General features: G+C 39.9%; 1 protein-coding gene across 2 annotated transcripts in view; it reads right to left on the bottom strand.

Annotated features, from left to right (window-relative positions):
- The window catches only part of roraa (RAR-related orphan receptor A, paralog a), a 160,715-nt gene extending 138,809 nt beyond the window's left edge, over positions 1–21,906 (bottom strand). For both annotated transcript variants that reach the window (XM_047034161.1, XM_047034163.1), the window contains exon 1: positions 21,591–21,906. In XM_047034161.1, coding sequence (XP_046890117.1) covers positions 21,591–21,744 — 154 coding nt within the window. In that variant the 5' untranslated portion in view covers positions 21,745–21,906. The remainder of the gene's footprint in view (positions 1–21,590) is intronic.
- Positions 21,907–23,850: the final 1,944 nt, after the last annotated feature.

Below are 23,850 nucleotides of genomic sequence, written 5' to 3'. Positions count from 1 at the left end.
AATGAAGTTAAAAAGTTAGAGGCTATAAAAGTGATGTATGTGACAATGGCATTTCATCATGTGATGTACGGTTGTACCAGCTTCCAGATCATCTGTGTTAGCCAGGGACCCAGAGGAGCCTCTGTATCTCTATGATAAACTCATCTGGCATGATTTATTAACTAGTGAATCCCACACTGCTCTCACTCCACAACACACACACACACACAGACTTTTCCCCACAACAGAGTAGCAGCTCCATAGGGACAGGCAAAGTCATTAGCACCTTAAAACTTTTTTCCTGCTTTTACAACCAGGTATTAATTTAAAACCTTGTCCCAAAACAAAGGGTCCTATCAAAAACTTTCCTTGACATTTTCAGTACTTTTGTATCGAATATCCTGCTGCATCAATGCAGAAGTTCAAGTATTATACTTTACTGCAAATCCTTTGTTTATTTGTCTGTAATCAATCTTTTTTTTCAGGGTCTTGATAAGTCCTATTATCAGTTTGATGGTAGGAAAACTCCTTTGCTGGTCTAAAGTGACCTTGCAGAGGTTGGACTACAGAGTAAAGCAGCTGTCTTATCACATTGGCCCTGTCCTGGTCTCTAGCGGTCCACAGAGTGCACTGCTGGCAGTGGACGGCACAAAGAATGCTGGCATCATTTCATTCTTTGAACCTCCATCTGCCACGACTCTGACCAAGGGGCTACTTCTTATTTTAGACCGTCTATTCACATCCTCGTGTCCGTGTCCGCCCACCCCGTCCCATTTAACCATCCCTCCCTTCAGTCCACTCTTCAAACGCAAACTTTGTCTCCCAAGGCAGAGATGCGCTGCACTCTACGAAGTAGACTAGAGGCAACGGTGTCCTTTCTCAAACTTTGCCAGGTGAAGGATGGCCGCCTTACTCTGCTCTAATGGACGGAAGGCCAGCTTTTGTTCTGTAGCACTCTCACAAAGCAATTTAGAGGAAATCCCTGGCAGCGAGTTAGAGAGAAACATTCAATCAAGCAGATCACTTCACAATGTGCCACAGGGTGAAATATTTCAAATGTGTAAGTGTTAATAGAACAGTCTTCCAAATCTAATATCTAATATGACATGACTGTCCATAGTAGGCCTGGAGATTCTACCAGCTACAATTGGGAATTACAATGTAGACATTAGCATGTAGGTAGGTAGTAGGTTCTGAATAAATAAATAAGTTTGACTATGTTTGTGCAGATATCTAAGGACACAAAAATCTCAAATTTGAACATTATACGTTTTGTGGTACAGTAGATATATTTGACGTTTCAATTGCAATATCAATTACAGTGTATAACCGTTTCATGTTGCTTCATAATTTAATTTCCTATTTCAATTCAGTTTTTTTTTTATTGAAATGCACTGTAGTATGAATGCAGTCAGTCAGGAGTCGCACTGTCGCCACACACACACACACACAAACAACACACACAGTCCCTGCACCACATGGCTGTGGTTTTGTTAAAATGCATCACATTCTACTTCAGCTGCTAGACAGACCAGACTCCAGACCACAACATGTTGTAATGATGGAAGGCTTTCATGTTAAAGATATCTATGCAATCCCCAAAGAAATACATTTTAAGTGACATCTATGTAGTACCAAGGGGAAACAGGCCATATTAATTGAGTGCATATGGAGCCTGAGTGAGATCTGGCTCACAGATGATGGCTCTGAAGCGCTTGTGTAATTTAACATCAGATAAAAAGAGTGTGGTATGCATATCCAAACATTCAGGCCACAACAAACACTTTTTATTTAACTTCATGAGGTTTCGCATTTTGAAATATTTATGTTTTTATTCACAGATCATCTTCCAATGATTCTTTCAATTAATAAAGTGTAAAAGCTAATTCAATCTACCTCTCTTAGTGCAAAAAAAAACACTAAAACAGTTCCTGTGAGTTTTCAAAGGGGACAGAATATGTGATGACAAGCTGACAGCATTTGGAGGCTGTGCTTCAACAATGTGGCTTTTTTACAGTCTTGTTGGCGGGGTATGCTAAGTGCAGATTCAGAGCCAAATCAAGCAGTGAAAGTTTGCCAAAGAAATGTCTGGCAGACAACATGTTTCTCTCCTGTGGATGAATCTCCACAGTAGGAAGATACACCTAAGGCCATTGCTGTACCAGAACAGTTGACTTTGACTTTTTGGTGGTTGTACTCTCACAGGTGGGACTTGAATGAACTGTAATCATTATATGATTAAGGGATCTATGAAGGTTGTGCCTAATATCTTATGACCTATAGGCTGTTACGTATTAATCAGATCAATATACTGTACAATGATTTTTCACTTGAGTACCGAGATGAAAGAGCAGCTTCTGTAAATGCTTAATACCATTTTGAAGAATGTTAGCTTCAAAATGCATTTCCTGCAATGATAATTAAGACAATATGACAATATCATTACAAAAGACACCAAGTTGATGCCAAATTGCATTTGACACCAATCAATGTTGAGGAGTAAACCATCTGTGAGCTGTTAGGGGGGGAAAGCGTCATACTCATGCCCTCCTCATCTTGACAGTGGGAAAACAATACTTGTTTTCCCACTGTCCCCTGGCCACACTGTGCTGATATACTGTTAGCCCTTTTTAGCTGTTCAAGAAGACAGAAACACATAGCTTCTGAATTGTTCTGTACATTGAGATTACTCCCTAGAGTGTGCATTGTGACACCAGGAGGTTGTTCGAAATTTTAAGGAGTGTAGATTAATAAATCATAATCCCCCAACCCAGAATTTCTCATTCACCTTTTTTGTTGTCTGTAACACCTCTATTCTCCATGGACTGGGCACAGTAAGATCCATGCTATCTCGGGGGGCCGGACATCTCCATGCAAAGCCTCCCAGACTCTGTCCTATCAAAGCGGGTTGTGAGACCTAGCCGCAGAGAGTAGGTAGTCCCTTGCCATACATGCTTAGCAGCCTCTGGGACAAGCGCTCCAGGTGCTCATTGACTTGCATGAAGGCTGAGTTTAGTTCTCACGCTAACAATTGCAAAAGACTGATCAGCTACTATTGATTTGTTGCAGTTACTGCTCTTGTTTCTCATCCAATAGGAAGATTACCGCACAATTGATTGCAAGGAAAGTAAGTCCACATGTAAAAACGTATAAAAGAGAAGTAGATACGGTAGCAATCCTCATTGGTCACAACTCAAGTAGGAACGATACTTCCTATGAAGGTGAGATTCAGATTTGATACAGCAGATATAGGAGATTCTTTACATCAGCATTTATCGGTATAAGAAAGGTAAAGTTCCACAATGTGGTGAGTGAGCAGGTCTGAGAGTATGTGATCAGGGCTCTGACACTGTAGACAGTTTTCACCCCTGAGTGCTGCAGAGTAACCCTGATACTGTACAGTAGTTGCCCAGTACAAGATGCCGTCTGATTTCAAGGACACAAAGGATCCCAAGGTACTTGTTGAAGAGGAGGAATATTATTAACCCTGGTGGCTTGGCCTCCCATTCCTTCGTACTTCAGAGGCATAACCATCAAACTATTACATTAGTACATTTCTTTGAATTTGAAAGCTAATTTGACTTGGGGAAATGGTTCCGAATAAGGTCAAAACAATGGCACAACAATGGCGGAAATGGGGCATTTTAAAAATATCTAGACAGGGAGAAAAGTTTGGCAACACAAACTGTACTTTCTTTCTAGGGCAGTGTACACCAGCATGACAAGACTTTCTTGAGTAAAAAATACATAAAAACAGGAGATATATACTGTACAGTATACAACGATTCATACATTTAGTTTATTTAAACTGAAAAATACTTTAAAATAAGATCTGCAATAGAAATTGACTACAGCATCTTAATCCTTTTTTTTACAACAGCTACAAAATCCCCCCAAATGTCTTTGGGACATACATTTTATCTCACTGGAGTCTTTTACCCCCTAGACCCCAGAGATTAAACTCTGCTACTGTTAGTGGATATAGTGATTGCAATAGAGTGAACATGCACAAACTCTGTCAGAGGAGTGTGTCTTTCCACTTGTCTTTGCAGTATAGGACATGGCAGTATGACAATATTCTGTCTGCCATCCTCAGTGACACAAGACTCAGGAGCTCCACTATAATTAACCCTGGCTGGTCTCCAGCCCAGGTAGAACAGGCGAGAGGGGCCAGGGACTGCCAGCGTGTCTGGCAGACGCCATCGATTCCCAGAGCTTGGAGTTGATCCTGCACGGGAGACACGTTGACACTCTCTACCACATGCCTACACAGTGGACTCAGCAGAGCACTCCAGCCAACAAACCCATCTGTGGAACTCATTATTAGATCATCACTAAATGACTCAAGCAGGTCCCTCTACTCTTTCTACAGGAATCTGTTACGTTTAATGTAGCTTAAATACAGCATCCTCTTCCGATAAGTACACTGACTCACGTATATCAACTTCATACTGAGAAAAGTGGCATAGGTCAGGTTCCCTGTCGTTGGCAGATCATGCTGTTTATGCTGTTTGGCAGATCATGCTGCTAAAAGTATCAACATAATGTAACTTAATCCAAAAACACTGCCTTTAATAAATGTGCCCTCAGAGTTTCTTTAAAGAGTTCTGACATTGTAGATATCATCATGTCCAGGGATAAAGGGAATCCATAAGCCCCTTATTGTCTGCAGTTTGACCAGGTGCTTGGCACATAAAACCCACACTCCTTCTGCCAAAAACTGCTGGCTCGCACACAAGTCTACAAATATATTTTCTCTCCAGAAAAATGATTTTTTTAAATGATATGAGTATAGATGGTCAGACATCATGCAGAGATAATTTTTATATCTGATACAAAAGTTTTGTGAAATCCTAAAAGATTTATGGATATAATTTATCTTTCCATATTCCTTCTCCGGGCAAAACTAAAACCACTTGTTTTATACACATTATATTTTCCTCAGGTACATTTGACTACACATCAATTAACACAAATATTATGATTTAAAACTGAACCATTTTTATGAAGAGACAGTATTACAGTATATGTTTTATTTAAAAAGCAAGTGTCACATGAAAAATGAAACTGCAAATGAAACACTGAGGATCTAACCGTTTTTTATAATTGTTGCATAAATTGTTGAGAGATTCATTGTTCTTTCTGCCTAAAGAAACTTTGCACTAGCACAGTTACCCAGCCTAACTTTCCCTCTTCAGTGTTGCTTCCAAGTGATTCATGAAGTTCTTACGTACAACTAAATGAAACAAGTAGATACTCCATATCCTAATGTATGTTTTCTGCTTCCATCCCTGTTATTACCACTACAAATATACAGAGCTGCTTGCTAAATAATACTGCCAAGCTCCATCTCCTCACTTGTCATCTGAAGATCTGAATTCAATTCAATGCAATATACCACAGGTATATTGACAATATATTTCAAACCCCTAAACTAAATAAATTACTTTGTATTGTAAGGGGAACATTACATGACCATAATGTCTCTAAAAACTTCAGGAAGTCAAAAAAACAAATTGACTAATTAGCCTCAAAATGACCCCTTCAAGGATTTTGGTCCTACTCTTATCTGCCCATTTGAATTCCAAGGGCTTTCTTTCCAAAGAACCTACAGTACAAGCAGCTACAAAGAGTATAAGAGGATCTTAATTAATGGGAAGAAAAATATTCAGCTAATCTATACTGACCTTTCACCTTCATGGCAATTTAAAGTTCATGGCCATTTTAAATTCATTTTCTATAAGCTTGAATGTCTAAAGACATTCAAGAAATAAAGAGAAGGTGAGATTTGTTACTGAATTCCTGAAGGACTGTTCCAGCATGCCATTTGAGCTTTGTGCCTTTCTATGCTCTGGGCCTTTAAAGCAAAGACACACATTTTCTAAATCTGACACTGGCAATTTCTTCACCAGCAAGTTCACAATGTAATCAGACAAGTAGTCTGTTCTCCCTGTTTTGAACTCTTTTAGTAAGAGATGCTAAATGGTTAAAAAGCTTCTGTTCTACTTCCCGTAATTGATCACTGCGGTTTGAGTTTAGAAATAACAAGAGATGATACAGAGCATTTTGTTCCTGAGTGAATGCTAAGTGACATAAGTCATATAATACATCATTAAACCCAGACTGTTGTTAAGGGTCAAACTGAATCAAAATGTACTACCAGAGTTTAAACCACCTACAGTAGCACTTTCCGAGTCGGCTGGGCACAAAATACCCTTCTGTTCCCTCTGTCACCTCCTGGTACCTTCACGCTATGTGGACGGATCTTGGAGGGAGGGGGAGGCAGAGGGAGGCAAGAGAGAGAGAGAGAGAGAGAGAGAGAGGAACCAGGGGGTGAGACCGAGGAGGATGCATAAATTAGCCAAACCACTTAGGTGATTTCAACTAAAATTAGCAGGCCTGCCTGTGGGCTCCATCAATTCTCAACTTCCTCAAACTCTGACAAGCATGGGGGAACTTTCTCCCTGCGGCCCCTGTGTCTAGGAGCCCCTCTCCTTCCTTACCCTCGTATCCTCCTTGTTCCCGCCATGCTCCGGCATGCAGAGATCCAATCAGGGTTCCCCTTTACAAATCCGATGCATCCACCATGGACCTGTTCTTTATAACACATCCTAAAAGATTCCCCCTGGTTTACACCTATGGAATGACAGCACCATACAGAGTTCATGACTTTGACCTCTACAACAATGTTTAAAATGAGGGAATACACTCATATATTCTTTGTACTATATATTAACGTTTTCTATTGTTTCGGTTTACTAAGAGATGAAGAGTTACTGAACATAACTAAAACAATTAAACAATTTAATTAATGAAAAAACATTGTTTTATGTGGTGTGCTATGGTTTGTCAAAAGAAATTAAATTTAAAGGACCACCACAACGCTAGTTTTGTACTGAATTAGCTGTGGTTATGTGAGTTGGTGTGCCAATAATATTAGGAACAGTTTTGGGGGGATTTTGAATAGAAGTGCAGACTAAACCAGAACTAGCCACGTCCATTATTACATGGAAAGATTGAGGTAAGTGCTTAGGACTTACTACACACGGCATTATTCTCATAATTTCAGGCTCTCACAGGTATCTTTATTGACACAAAATGAGCAAATACACAATATTTCAATAAGCACATTGGATATACATTTCAATGGGTACCTGTGATGATTATCACACAGGGTTCCTGTTACTATGTCGACGGATAATGTAACTAGTACTTGCTCGATTAATTTAACTGATTGGATTGAAAAGATCTCTAGCCTTGTGTGAGATTAACATGCAATTTCCTCTCTAATCGAATGACATATGGGGCAACATTTATCTACACCTGGTCCCACCTGGCACCCTTTTTTTAACCTTACCAAATGCCCAAACCGTCAGGTGGCCAACTAGCCATGAACAATCAAATGCACATTTTATGGTTAAAGAGTATAAACTTTATCTCTGGACAGCAACAAATGTAGTTAAAATAATTCCTATGCCATAACTCCTTATGGTCAACTGTACACTACTGTATTCAGATAACCGAATGACTCCATTAATCTGAAAGGTAAGTATAAGTAATCTGCACATAAAATCTATGGACAGAACAAAATCACTGGTGTCAATGACAAATGTTAAATATCACATTTTGAAAATAATTATATTGATTGTTCTGTTTCAATAATGATTCAACGGTATGTGTTTGTGAAATCAAGCAACACTAACTTCATGTTTATTCTATCATGGTTAAATTGCTTACAAAATACTGCAGGAGGAACACTGTATTTTGTTGCTAACCAGACAGTGGCTAATCAGTTAACAGACAGCAAACGTACACAGCTCATGCGCACACAGACATGCACACACACACACACACACACACACACAAATACAAACGCACACATGCATATAGAGCCTTACTGTAGAACAAAACAAAGCAACCTATAAAAAGATGGCGCACTGACTCAGTAATCAGAGATGCAAACATGCATAAAAAAATGACTGTTCATATTTGCTGCCTGAGCGCCTACCCAAACCCACAGACAGATGAAGACATTTCATAGGACGATATACACAGCTAGCCAAGCAGACTAAATTGACCTATCCCTTAATCGCTTTTAATGAAGACAATGTGAGCCTTGAGTGCCTTTGAGACCTCCAGCACTACTGCAACCCGTGCACCAACACTCACAGACTGCAACACAAATTAAACACAGCAGAGATGGTGAATTCCAATTCTAAATAGAGAATTCCAAATCACCTCTTCCAGTGCCTACCTTACCCCCAGCAGACATTCTCTAATTTGTCCAATTACTGGGACTAGTGTTCCAATTAAAATGTCATATCCAAAGGAATTTAATTTGAGATGAAGACTGCCAAGTATTGCTGACTGGTAGGAGATGTGTATTATCACACCTCTTACAGCTTTTTTCATATTTCCTTTAGCTAAGAAATGATTTTTAAAACAGCTACAGTGGTGTTCTACAAATAAAAACATAGATATGAAAGGAAGGTACATGTATATTTTAAATAATCAACCTATCAATGAAATCAAAATATGATAAGACAAAATATCTTTGCAAAAGTGGTCGGAAACATGCTCAACGAGTCCCTTAACGTGTCAACTAAAAATCTATCCTACACAATACTGTGCGTGTTTGTTCGTGCCCTTATGGGGCTGCATATTCAGAGATGATTTGCTATCGTGTCCATTCGTCCTCAGTCCCGTGCAATGATGAGAGCCTGTGTTTTGTCAGCTCCAGCCGTGAGCCAGCCTTGGGATACCACTGAGACAGAGGGGTCAGCTTAAATTAAAACCTTTTGATCACACCACTGTACAACATCACAGTCGGCCGCCTCTTTCTTGCCATTATGCAACCACTAACATCTGTTACTTTTCGCAGTCTTCATGTTCGGCCTAAGAGCTCCAATGTTATGCAATAGGTTAGAGCAAGAGCTTAAATCAGCATCCAAAATAAGATGGGCAGCACACAGCCAGTACCAGCCTGGCTGAAACAGACTATATATTGTCCAAATGCCCAACTTTTTAAATGAACCATAAATACAAGATCCTCATACATACATTTGCTTTTTCATAATGCATGTTGAACTAACTTTGATTCAGTACTTTAAGCTGGTAAAATGAATTCATTTGGTCTCAACCTCCATTTTCTATTGGGCCAGAACTGTTGAAAATGTATGCAGACAAATGTTCTCGTCTCTTTGGGGAATGACCAGCGGAGGACATTTCTCAGGGAATATGCGAACATTCTTTATGCCGCATAACATTTCAAGCAAACCTATTGTTTGGAGCTGACAAGGTGCTCCATGGAAGCAGATCGGCTGTTACATCAAATTCGCCATTATGACCTCCGCCCTAGTTTCAAGAGTGAAAAAAGAGAGCAAGTGGGAGAGTGAGAGAGAATGAAGAAAAGAGAAGTTAGAGAAAGGGGACTTCCAAGGACATCTCCAACTTTCTAATGGAGTCTCCAGAAGCAGGAATGGGGCTGGTAACGAGGAGGGCAGGAGGAACAGCATCTCCCTCTGGAGGCACTGACCCCATCCCTTTCTGACTTCCACTGAGGCTGGAGGCCAAGGGCAGCAAGACATCAGGCTGCTCTACACTGTAGGACAGGCTGGACAAATGGATCATCTCCCATCATGGACCATCTTCACAAAATAAGCATTCAATGTAATACATAAAATGTGCACAGCATATGAGATGGAAATTTGCCTTAAATTAAATCAATAAATATATAGTATGTATATATAAATATATATTCTTCTTTTTCTGTTACAGCCTAACTAGCTGCTTAAAGACGAGCTACCGTGACAATGCCTTCTCCATATGTCTATGGGCATCATCAAAAACTATTTTTGCTCTTTATTGGTAAATCATCAACTTCCATATGAAAGTAAATGACAAACGAATGACAGACGTTCGAGCCCCTTGGCGGACCGTCGAGTGGGCAGGACAGCAAAGCCAGGCGGCCTGACGAATGCTCAGCCAAGCCAAGCTGGAATGGAAGTCAAAGACACTCCTCCTCAAACAAGCCCACCGGCTTTCAAAGAAGCAGCCATTAGTGAGTCCTCATCAAGCAGAAGTAGGGGCCTGTTTGTTATCCCAGTGGGCCGGGGAGAGCGGCTGGCCACAATACGTCTGTGGGAGGAGGAGGAGGACTACAGAGATGAGCCCTGGACCCAGTGGTGTCTCTAAGCACAGTCAAGCCGCACAGCCTAGGCACACTCAATTCCCAGCCCAACTGTCACTGCTGGCACTGGGTTCAGCCCCTTCAAGCACATAATCTGTGCTCGTATGGCTGTTAAGCACCACACCTCCCAGTCCCTCACTCATCCCTTGCCATGGTATTGTCTCTCTGTGCCGCCTTCCTCTATCATCAAGCCACAAAAGGTTACGACATGTTTAGCTTGCTCTGACAAGCTGCATCTTGGTAAACAACATGATACCTTTACAGTGTGGACTGAGTTCAGGATACCTCACATAGTGTATCTCACTCATTAACATTTTAATTGAGCAGTGAAACAAGATCTCGTAAAATGCAAACCCAGTGCGTTTTTCCTGGTGCTGAGGGTGTGTAAGTGTACAGTACACTAGTGGGGGAGCAGGTGAGCAAGACCAGTGTGGTGCAGAGTGAGATTTCCTCCAACCAGAGGATCGCTACATTAATCTCAGTGAAAACGGAAGGGTCTGAGGCAGCCCTCTGCCATGCCAAAATCACCCACTGACGCTCATCTCTCCCAATGACAGAACGATGAAGTCACATGAGTTCAGGTGAGCGAAAAATGGCAGCCTGCTTGATGCCCAGCCGGCTGCTTTAATTGGGTAAAACAAAGTAATTTGATAGCAGCGTGGGGGGCACGAGGGGGTAAATGATGAGACAGAAGGTCACTGCTTCTCTTTTACTCTGTTGTGTGCCATCCACCAACACTCCCAGCATGCTCTACAGTTAATATTGAGATCTATTATACAGCAGTCTTTCACCATCTGCTTCTCACATGGTGAACTTGTGCTAGACTTCATAACATTGAATACATAAGGTATCTTGGAATGTTCTGCGCACTCTGCATCAATACTTGTAATATTACAGCAACCTGTTAAAATATGTTCAGTCATAGAAAATGTTCAGCCGGATAATGCTATTATAATAAAGGACTCTTAACATAAAAAAAATCTAGTTCCAAGGAATCAATTGCAAAATGGCCTTCTATGTAGTGCATTTCTCTGTAGTGCTTTCTGTATAAACATCAGCTAGGAATAAAGTCTAGAAATAAACATCACCCTTTCCTTGGCCTGATTTTCGAGAAAATAAAACTACATAGAACAGCTTTATCTCAAACATAACTGTCGTGTCCAATCTAAAATGGTGAGGTGATACAGGGTGTATATCACCTGTAGCCTTTTTAGGTCCATCTCAAACCTCCAACACTTCCAGTGGATATTTTCAGCTTTTCAGGTAAAATGGCAAATGAGTGGCTTTCAAGGCAAGCCTTCCAAGAACTGTCAGGGTCAGAAAACAAGAGTGGTGCATCATCAAACTGTGAAGATAACACTGCTGTGAGATAAATCAGAGCAATGCCCTAGGTGTACACACAGAGGCCCCAGCACAAAGTCTCGCTAGAGTCTCTGCCTCTGCAAAATCCCATGCAGCAAATTATCTCTGTTTGCTTTATGATACCTTTTCCTGAAAAAATGGTTTCAAAATACCATTTATACCAAAAGGTCAGGAATTAAGAGTAGCTTCTTTCTTTCAAAAGACTTGGGATGGGACAAGGCAAGACTGACAATTACTTACACATTCCCCTTGAATGTCACCCGTGTGTTCTCAGGACCACAGTTCCTTAACAAACGAAGAATATTTACCTGTGTTATCTGTGAGTGTACTGTAGTTGTGTGAGCGCATGGAGGCGCATGTCAGTATGTGCGAGTGTGTTCTGATGCATGATACAACTCAACAAATGACCCTCTAGCCTGTGTGGGTTTTCTCCCAGGTGTGTCTGATGCATGGATCACGAGGAGCCGAATGCCCAGGGCTGTGTTGGCACAGTCGCTCTAGGATCAGCACTCAATGTGGCCCTGCATTTGCATTGAGTGGAAGAACGGTTCACCTCCTCAACACACTCCACTCTGCATGAGAGGTCTGGTGGAAGAGCATGCTAGACTACCCCCCTGCAGGCAGAATCAGGTGTTATCTGTCTGACTGGGGACACCGCCATCAATCTCTCCTGTCCACTCCTGCCTGGAATCAGATCAGCACAGGAAATGCAGTGTGTCTGTGCTAATCTAGAGGACCAAATACACAGTGAAGCAAGGAAGAGCTATAGCATTTGCAATTCAATTAGACAATGATGTCAATATGTTTGCTATTCAATTTACCTGATAGAAATTGTTCATGCACTCACTTTTCAATTGTTAGATATCAGAGATGTTGGGGAACTTGATATTCCAACAGATATATTTCCCTAAATGAACCATCTCTTCCTTATATATCCACATGCATCCATCACCACTGCTGGATTGTCAAGCAAAACCATTAGATGATAGCATGGTAAGTTCCAGGTACCAGGTATGATAATTATGGTAAGTCCATCTGTAAAATGTTTAAGCCTATTACAGTACACTGCAGACTCACTGCAGAATAAACACTACCATTTGTACAGAAAACATGAGTCATGTTAGTGCTCTAATAGCACTGCCATTATAGCTAAATGTACAGTACATTATGCATGCATCCTGTACATATTGAAGTAACCTTTGTCTTTCTGGTGGAACAAATCCTGTATGTTATTTTGCCCCTGTGCCACTCGGAGACAGGGAGAAAACTAAAAGAGAAAGAGGAAGGAAAGGAGAAAAGAAGTAAGAGGGAGATGGTGAGGAGAAAACATGCAAGAGAGAAACCTATGTTGACACCTTGTCTAACTGATAATCTTATCGTTGAGTGATGGCTTGAGTTTGAAAGGCACTTTGTCCAATTAGGACTGTGCAGCAAATTTCCACCTGTCCCTGACAAAGATGAAGTGGCTCTTTCAGAAGACACTGTGGCGCAAAGCCAGGTAAGAGTCCAAACATTGCTTCTGGAGCAAGCAGCAATTAATGAGCATTGCATGCAAAACTTGTTTAATGCAGGATGACACAAAATGAATTTCCTTTCATAATTAAAAATCTTTCTTTATCTGAATATGTTATCAATCAAGTAAACGGTCCAAACAAACAACCACAATCTAAACATTTAAGTGAATTAGTCAAAAGATTTCACAGAGTTCAATGTGTCTATAATGACAACTTCACCAATTCTATTAGACTTTTTGACAGACAAATGAAATCAACTTAGCTTGACAGACCCAATGCAAAGATAACCAACAATCAGCAATCAACACTTCCTGCGCAATCCCTTAAATAAAGATGTCCTTTCCTACACACAAACTTCCATCTGTCAGTATGTTCACGGTCAACCAGCATGATGATACTAAGCCTCAGAATTCCACTCCAAAATCTGAACATAAATGAGAAGCCTTATTGGTATGCCAAGAATGATCTGTTATCTGTACAACCCCATCCTCAACATTGACTGAAGACTTCCAACATCCTATTTCGGTGGATCTATTTCTGTCTGTCACTTAAAAATAGGCTTTTAATAACCCGACATGGTGTTAATTATTGGTCTTTAAGTACGACATTAGGAAAATAAAGTAGCAAATGCTGATCAATAAGACCTCTAAACTTATGTCTGTAGATGTGAACATGATTGGTGTTCCATAGATGGTACAAAAAGTCTTAGTGTCTGCCACAATTCAACTCAGCAGTTTTGACACATATTCATCACGCTCTGTCTTGCACCTCGTACAGCAATCAATCCATATGCACAACAATCAAATATTCATTAGTAGCTTATTCATATTCAAATTCTGTTTTAGGGAGATAACAAAGGGATAAAATGATCGTTGTTGAAAATATGAACCAGCAAAAATTGTTTAAAAATGTATTTCTTAGCATTAGTTCAGTATAAGAATCAATTCTTCTCAACACTATTTATCCACAGCCAATGAAATAAAATATTTGTGAGAGTTTAAATAACTGCTGTTGTTTTGTAGGGACCACCAACACAGACAAAGTTTTCAAGGTTTAACATTTATAAAGGATATGTCCAGGCTCACAGATATACAGTATACTGTTTATGAAATCAAGTGCATACAATGTTTAATGTTGCATTTACTGTACTATGAAAAAAGTCTGAAGGTCAGTAAGGACCCCCGTCCTTGAACAATATGCCCCTAACTACTGATACAGTGCCCTCCAAAAGTATTGGAACAGTGAGGCCAATTCCTTTATTTTTGCTGTAGACTGAAAACATTTGGGCTTGACATCAAATAATGAACGTGAGACCAGAGATCAACGTTTCAGCTTTTATTTCCAGGTATTTACATCAGGATCTGATGCACAACTAAGAAAATATCACATTTTGTTTGAATCCACCCATTTGTCATGTGAGCAAAAGTATTGGAACAGATATACTTAAAACATATTTAAGTGAATAAGACTTAATATTTAGTTGCAAATCCTTTGCTTTCAATAACTGCAGCAAGTCTGTGACCCATTGACGTCACCAAACTTTTGCATTCTTCCTTTTTGATGCTTTCCCAGGCTTTCACTGCAGCCTCTTTCAGTTGTTGTTTGTTTTGTGGGGTTCCTCCCTTCAGTATCCTCTTAAGCAGGTAAAATGCATGCTCTATAGGGTTTAAGTCTGGAGATTGACTTGGCCAGTCTAATACCTTCCATTTCTTGCCCCTGATGAACTCCTTTGTTGTTTTGGCAGTGTGTTTTGGGTCGTTATCTTGCTGCATGATGAAGGCTCTGCCAATCAGTTTGGTTGCATCTTTCCTTAAATTGGCAGACAAAATGTTTCTGTAGACTTCCGAGGTCATTTTGCTGCTGCCATCATGTGTTACATCCTCAATGAAGATTAATGAGCCCGTCCCAGAAGAAGCCATGCAAGCCCAAGCCATGACATTACCTCCACCGTGTTTCACAGATGAGCTTGTGTGTTTGGGATCATGAGCAGTTCCTTTCTTTCTCCAAACTTTAGCCTTTCCATCACTTTGGTAAAAGTTAATCTTTGTCTCATCAGTCCATAAAACTTTGTCCCAGAATTTTTGAGGTTCATCTCTGTACTTTTTGGCAATTTCCAGCCTGGCCTTCCTATTCTTCTTGCTAATGAGTGGTTTGCATCTTCTGGTGTAGCCCTTGTACTTTTGTTCATGAAGTCTTCTGCGAACAGTAGATAGTGATACCTTCACTCCTGCCATCTGGAGGTTGTTGCTGATCTCACTAACAGTTGTTTTAGGGTCTTTCTTTACAGCTCTCACAATGTTTCTGACATCAACTGCTGATGTTTTCCTTGGTCTACCTGTTCGACGTCTGTTACTTAGTACACCAGTAGTTTTCTTCTTCTTCAGGACATTCCAAATGGTTGTACTGGCTATGGCCAATGTTTCTGCAATGGCTCTGATTGATTTTCCATCTTCTCTAAGACTCACAATTGCTTGTTTTTCACCCAAAGACAGCGCTCTGGTTTTCATGTTGTTTTCACCTCTGAATACAGTCTGCATAGACAAAACCTATCTTACCCAATCTGAACCTGAGTGTAGACATTCAGTGGTATTTATTGATTGAATAATGTATGTAATAGGACACACCTGGGCAACAAAACACACCTGTCAGTCACATGTTCCAATACTTTTGCTCACGTGACAAATGGGTGGGTTGGAACAAAAAGGTGATATTTTCTAATTTGTGCATCAGATCCTGATGTAAATACCTGGAAATAAAAGCTGAAACGTTGATCTCTGGTTTCACATTCATCGTTTGATGTCAAGCCCAAATGTTTTCAGTCTACAGCAAAAATAAAGGAATTGGCCTCACTGTTCCAATACTTTTGGAGGGCACTGTATATTTAAATAAGATCTAGCTAATAGTTTCACATCCAATGTGATTCAACATGATTAATACTTGTGGGTATTGTTTAACCACTCCAGTTCATTGGCCTTCGGTAATTGGCAAAAAAAAGCTAAAGAGATGGACTCCAAATATATTAATAATTAGTTGATTCTGCACTCTAAAAGATTCTGTCCAACCTCACATGATTTTAATCAAACACTGAAAATAGTAGCTGATTGTAATCGGCACTCAAAAGTCACCAGGGGTGTTTGAAGAATCTGTCAAGCCTGAGAGCAGAGCTAATTCGATTAAGTGGCTGCAATACCTGGAGGGAATGGGATCTGTATCACTCGCTTTCTTATTTATGAGATTAGGTCTCGCTTGTTACTCGATATAAATAATCAAATTGGTAGAAATTACACTTATTTTCAAGTTGTGTAATCTTTTTGTTTAAAAAAGTTTTTTTGTTTATTTTAGGTAACAGAGAAATGAGCAGGAGATTCCATTCTTATGTATGTACTATTACTTCTATTACACTAATTGAGTTATACTGTAGGAAGGAGTAAAGTTAGACAAAATCTTACAGGTTTTGCTGTGTTAAGGCATATCAAAACAAATAATAGCCAACACTTAACCTGTACATGTACTGTTTTTATTAATATATGACTCTCAGCAGTCTTCACGTTTACATACACGTGAACCCACAGGCACAAGCACACTTACAGTGTTGCACACAGACATACAATCTACTGCAGAAAAAGAGAATATAATATACAAAGATGCAACTAAACTGGTCTGTTGGGACAAAGAAGATGTCAAGTCAAGTTACTGAAATGACCTACTTTTTGACGCCCCTTTGAATTTCCATAGTTGCTTTTACAACCATATTTAACATCTTGTGAAGGGATGTTTGAGGAGGAAAAGCAGCGACAATATTGCACAATATCCACATCAATTAGAAGAGACAGTTGGACCAGTGGGGAAAAACATGATTCTCCTCCCAGCCTCAGAAGTGTGTTCTACATGTCCTACAGACGACAGAACTTCATACACATTTTCCATTCTTTTTGACTGACCTCAGTCATCCCACACTCTAGACACAGTCCATAAAAACATGTCCACCATGGGAACTGTTTCACCTGGAGTATAGTAAGCACGCAGAATAACAACAGTTAAGTGTCTCTTGGGTGTACTGTTGAAATACCATGGATTTGACCATGGATTTTACACACCTAGCTGTTTCTCTACTGTAATAACAGTAATGTCTGGGAGGGGCTCTATGCTCTACACATATAGTATCAGCATTCTGCTTTCGAAAAAGGGATTTGTGTTTGGTTTTGGTTGCAGCATGACCTGCCTGTAAGACTTACCCACACAATAAATGATTGCAGTAGAATCTTCATGCAACAATACTTGATAACTTGCAGATGAGAAAATAAAGCTACTGATCAATGTCACCTTTCTTTCACTACATTTTGTTGAGTGTTTAGAGTATGTATATCTGCTCAAGTTCTTTACATATCCTCAAGGGTATTGGAACTGCTACAGGCCTGGCCCTGGATATGACATAAGAATTCCTTTGAATGATCCTTAGACCCTTTACACCACCTTCCCCCACATGGCCTCCACCAAGGGACCCACTTCACAGCTCAGTACTGGCTTACTCTTGTCGGACTACAACTCTACAGCAATGCTACTTACTCTGGGTCACAGTGTACCACATTAAATTTAGAGTCCTTTAACACTCTCCAATAATGCATCTAGAGTATTCCGTTCATTACTATTCAGGCTTTTTTTGCAACTAACTTCTAAATGGGCCATGGATCTGAGCTGTCATTCACCACTGGAGATCTTGCATAAAAATCTGGTTCTTGTCACTAGCACTGACTTCCGTGCCAGGCCCAGTTGAGCCACTGGTGACTCTAAAACTCTAAAATAAATGGCCCCAGAAGGATAAACTTGGAGTATATGTTTAATCAATACAGTCAATTGGGTCAAACAAACTTATCTTCATAAACTTTAGGACACACAAACTTTTAAGTGAAGCGTTTTTCTGAATGTAGTTTTTCTTTCTTAAAACATGTAACTCTGAGGTCTGTGAGCTTTGCATTTATAATACAACTCCAGATGTTTGTGTTTTTTGATAATAATGGAGTCCAAAGGGGTCATTTTTTTCTAAGAACATTTCTGAGTGAAGGTAATAGGAGGAAATGTCTGGTACACGTGGTGGTGTACTGTACAAATAACAGTAGGTTGAGGACCAGAGGAACCACTGCAGTCCCAATGTAGTCTGTAGGCATCCTCCTACAAATCTCTATTGACAGCAACATGCCACATAAAACAGCATAGTAGACACTCGCCTTAGTTATCCTATCCGCAAAACAAATATTACTTGAATCTGACAAACAACAACCTTCGCTCAACACAAACTCTTTGAATGATCTGTTGTACCTTAACTTTATAAGGAAGAGAAGGGAAGGTAAGGTAAAGTGAGGTGAGACAGAGGTTTAAACTACATCTAGTAAGTCCGATATGCCTGAATCAACCAGCAAACCCATTTTTAGATGGCAGTTTTTGCCGGTGGCTATGTGAACAACAGACTCCTTACTGATTTAATGACCTTGATAAGGCTAGTGTGAACCTGGTTGTTTTATAGTGGGCCTTAGACTAAAGCTAACACAAAGCATTGCAACAAATAACACAAATGACACAAATAAGTATTCAAATCAAGGAGGGACAGACCCCATTATTATGTCATGGGCTGTCTGCCAAGAAGTAAGAGACCCAAACACTTTGCTCTCCAGGATCTACCTTGGCTGTCTGGATGGCAGGCAGGCGTCTGGCTACCTGCTGCTTGGTCCTCCTCAGCGAGCAGGGAAGTCTAATCCCTGGTATTTGAGAATGTCACAGCCTCACTAATGTTGCTGTCCATTGGAGTAGTGTGAGCACTATGCCAGCTCGGGGCTTTCTGAGGCTTTGTGAAAAACGTTGTTTGGAGGCCTATGCTTCCCTGCGCCCCATCCGTCTTCTGTCAGAGCAGCCTAAACACATGCTGCCACTCCGGCTCCAAGTACAGCTGATGGACTCTGGTAGTAAAAGTCCACTTAGGTGTTCAGGAAGGGGATGGTTGCGTGCTGAAAGGTGTTTTCAGACCCATTATATGTAGCAGTAGAAATTATGAGCAATAGGAAGCATGCTGTGATGAATTAAGATGAGAGCAGGCTGTTAAGTGTTGTACTGACACTCACTCCTCAGACAGGTCAGACCACTACTTTAAGAACAGTAATATTGACAGACTATTGAATGGGAATAGAAACAGAAGGGTGTACAGTGTAGAAAAAACAACAATGTTGTCAGCCACATGTTCAATCCTGCCATCTCAGGCCCATTTTGTGAAAAAGGAATCTTCAGATAACTATCCACACACTATGTTTACAAACAGCACATGATCACCCCTCCCTTTGCACAGCACCAGACTAACAGACTAACAATTATTACCTTTGTCCCTTAATAACAACTTTTTAGGTCTCAAAATTCTGATGAACACACACAGACACCAGCAGATGTGCATGGTTCAGGGCTGAGCACCAAAGCTCTCATCACATCTGCAGATTCAGAGCTTACATATGTAATTCTGAGCCTTCAACCAAGCTTCTGCAGAGGCTGTCAAATTACATAACCAATCTATTAATATTGATTGTTTCCAAATTTGCTTCTGTAAAATTGAGCAATCCTGCAATTTGAAAACAACACCATTTCTTTTTTCCACTTAGGTCTTACAGCGGAGCTTCTACTAAAGTAAGACTTTATTTCTTAAGGGGTATTAGTGCTCAGGGTTAAAGCAGTAAATGTTCTACATAAGGAACGTGCATCCTCCAAAACAGACACTGCCAAAGAATAGATGTCTGAATGTGGCACTGTAATCCTGAAAATGCCTTGTGTCATGTGTCATGAAATGTTTAGCCACATTCTCTTATTGTTTCACTTTATTCCAATCCTGCAATAGATTGGTGGTGCATATTAGAATGGACAATAAGTGTGGATTATTGTACACAGAAAGAAAACTATCACAGAGCATTCATGTTTATTAACATGCTAAAAAGGCTCCTCTGGTTTGTCCGATCTGATCAAATGTAGCTTTGTTTCTATGTTTCTATAAAAGTAGCCTAATACTGTTTTACTAAAAAAATTAAGGAAGAAGTATTTAGAGAAAACCGGGGGAGAAAAGTTTTACTGCAAGCAAAGATTCCTTGAAGCATTCTTTAAAGTTTTGTCTGACTTGTTTCGCCCATTCAGCGTTACATAACAGCAAAGGCGTCCTTTTTCCTGACTTTCTCTTCTAGACACACTTTAACTATGCATAAATGGGTGGGGGTGAATGTGGGTCAGCAGGTTAGCAGTGTCTCGAAACCAGACTTCTTTAAAAAGAACACCCTGAGAAGCTTTGGACTGCAACAATTATTTTATAACTTCCTTTGCCTGTTATTACATAACCGAGCTTTGATAGGAAGTTGTTAAAAAGTGAAACAATCCCGTTATGCCACAAACTGTAAAGTGATTCGGTCACACTGTCAACTGTACACGTTTTGATCACAGTATCACATATTTTGTCTTAAATTGGATATTTGAAGAACTCACAAGTGAAATTATAACGATTTTCGTTCTCTCCCTCACTCTGGCGCGCCTCTGTTTATGGCTAAACCTGTTACATAACCCGCTTACATTCCACATTCACCATATAAGACTCTAAATATAGGATTCCTTTACTAGAGAAAGAGTCTTGAGAATGTCTTTCACAAACCAGAAACCATTGAATAATTGTTACGTCTGAAATGTAATTTTTTCATAGAACTGTATTGCATACAGCAGTATAACACTGGAAATGTTTTCATTGAACTTGGAAGAGCTGTTTGAATGGAAGCTGTCTGTAGGGGGTGTGGCTAACCTCTGCTGTATTGTACAACATGGACGGTAATCATCTGGTAAAATGAATTACACGAGACCAGTAGACTTAACTGAAATAAATAACCAAAATGTCTGTATAGTCATAATTTGATGTGCCTTTTATGTGTCTGACCTGGCGCGCGTTACATGGCAAGCCGGTCAAATACAGACGTCTTCACGTGAAAAAACGAAATAATAGGCCTACATTCAGGGGAGTAAATGATAGTGAGACCAAATACAATAATAAAATACAATGGCATTCGATATTTGTCTGTTCAATGCAGTTTCTAAAAGTTCATCACGGTTGTAGGTTACCATATTCACAACGTGTAGCCACATACGCTGACAGGCTTAATAAGTGAACATGTGTACGGTAATCAGCAAATAACTTGGTAGCGGACTTCTGGTGGATTGTGAGCTACGGTCACTTACAGCCAGATTTTTATCTGTAATGAAGATATCATAATTTGCTAAATCTATCAATTGTGCTTGAACGGCAAGGCACTACGGCAACACATTTGCCACCGTGAAATAAATACAAAACTGTTATGATAAGACAGACATATAGCCCTATGTTAGGTCAATGGAACATTTTTAACATAATCTGCAATTTCTTTGAGGGTAGGTTTGATTGGAGAGCCACATGAAGTCTTCCAGGCAATGAATTCGTTTTGAAGTTTGAACCGTTCGGTGATCAATCAATATTTTTCATGTAATGAGAACGGTCAGTTGCTTACCTCTATTGGTGCTTGAACAGGTCTGCCTTCGAATGGGAATTGGATGGTCCGCTTTTCGGAGCGTCTCCAGGTTTACCGGGGTTTCCCTGACCGGGGTAGCCGGCTCTGAAGCGCTGTTGCCCGGGTCGCTTGCTGGATCTGGAGGAGACTCCATGTTGAATTTCAGATTGACTGCTAAACTATCGCTAGTATTTTAGACTAAATCTGAAAGATTTGTGAGCTCCGAGACTTCGTCAGCTATCTATTTTACAGTAGAACTCAGAAATGAGATATGCGAGTGTGTCTTGAGGTGTGTGTGTAGGTTTGATTGTCCACTGGTAGCGCTAGAGAGAGCTCCAGTCATACGCTACAACCGAAAAGGGAGAGGTTGTCAATAGCCGATTAATAGATGTACAGGCTACAGCTCCCAGAGTTGATTTTTCCATGAGTAAGTGGCCACTGGCTTTGTGTTTGCAAAATGTATTTGTGTAAATCTGTTTTTAAATAGAAAATTAACGCCTATGGTTTATAGTCAGTCTCTAGGATTGGCACTCCAAATTTGAGTCAGTTTACCTGAAACAATCGGATTTAAAATTCTTATTTTGATGTGGTGAAGTAGCATAGAAAACCAATATATAAACCAAACCAATTGATTGTCTTTTTATAACTTTTTTTATCATCAACCATCATGAACCTCGTCATATAGATTCAGTGGTAGATGATATGCATGCGCACATAATTGCTAGCAGTAGAATAATTCATGAATCATTGGAATTTCTGTCCAATTTACAATAGTGTCTCATGTGTGCTAAGATAACATACTGGATGAATGTGCAGATAACATTTTTTGCTTATGACTTGCCTCTATGAGGAAGTTCACTACATGTTTCACAATATTAACAATAACTAACAGTCGATTAGATTTGTTGTTGCTGTTTTTGTGGATACAATTTCAGTAATATTTCTTATTATTTGGTTATTGGTTCTATGCATCTTTTCAGGTGAAATAAACTGCTTATATCTGGCGCCAGTGTTCAACTACGACAGACAGATTTCCATTCACAGCTCCGGAGCTGTGGATCCGGCCTCCATGCTTGTGCTGTTTGTAGTGCGATTATAAACACCATGCCTTCTGCATGTGATCAGCGCTGAGGCTTGCAGGCGGAACCACGCCCCTTTAAAAGAGCTGCACGTGGACTTTGATATGCTACTGTTCTTCAGATCTCTCCAGACTAAATACTAAAGACCAGGTATATTACCCACAAATTGTTAAACTAATGACATAATCACCATAACTATACTACAGCTGCTACTGTTAATACAAATAATAGCAGTTATAATTGAAAATAAATAAAATAAAAACAGTCAATAATTATTGGTCTTGTAGGATCATTACTTGTATTATTATTAGTAATCGTAGTAGTAGCAGGAATTTGTATTAGTAGTATTGTTTATGATTTTAAAATAGGTAATAGAAGGTAGGGAATGTTATTAAGATAGAACATAAATAGGTCATAGCCACAGCATTGCCACCAAGCTAAGTGAGGTTTACCTCCTGTCACGATAACATGGCCTTCAACCCTAGTTCCAGTGACTGGTAAAGTGAGTAAGGTCTCACTCTTGTGTTTGTGCATTAGCATGGTGATAATTAGTTTCCTTCCTGACATTTTAGAACTCATAGGCAGAAAGAGAGTGGACCATGTAAAGACAAGATGGTCGAACAGCGCACACAGTAGTATAAATGTCAGTGGAAGAAAACACCTGTGTAGAAAATAGTCTCCAGTGTAGCTTTTACGTAAATATGCGTGTTTATATCAAATTGCATGTTAATTTATTATTATTATTTATTATTATTATTTTATTGCACATAATTTAATCTATAACTAAATTCACATGAAGTAAAGCTTAATACCCCAATGCCACAATACATCAAGAGAGCTGTACAAAGAATAGAATTTAAGTATCCCTCTCTCTCGTTCTCTGTCTGTCTGTGTGTCTGTCTGTTTGTCTGTCTCTTTGTCACTTATTCTGTCTTTATCACACTTACACAGAAACATACACACACACTCCCCTTCGACCCATGTCCTGCATTTAAACTGAGATGATACAAGGACACGTTTTATGCAGCTGGTTTAATTTCTGAGTGATAATGAATTATGCCACTGTCACAGACTGGAGCAGGGAAGAATGTGAGGTGGGCAGCTCTACATGCCTGGCTGTGTTTAAAAATGATTGATTAAGCTGACATCAGCTCAGGGGTGCTCCACCGCTCCATTCTTCT

Source organism: Hypomesus transpacificus, chromosome 14 (assembly GCF_021917145.1).
Source record: "Hypomesus transpacificus isolate Combined female chromosome 14, fHypTra1, whole genome shotgun sequence".
NCBI lineage: Eukaryota > Metazoa > Chordata > Actinopteri > Osmeriformes > Osmeridae > Hypomesus > Hypomesus transpacificus.
This window is presented reverse-complemented; position numbering and strand designations above follow the sequence as displayed.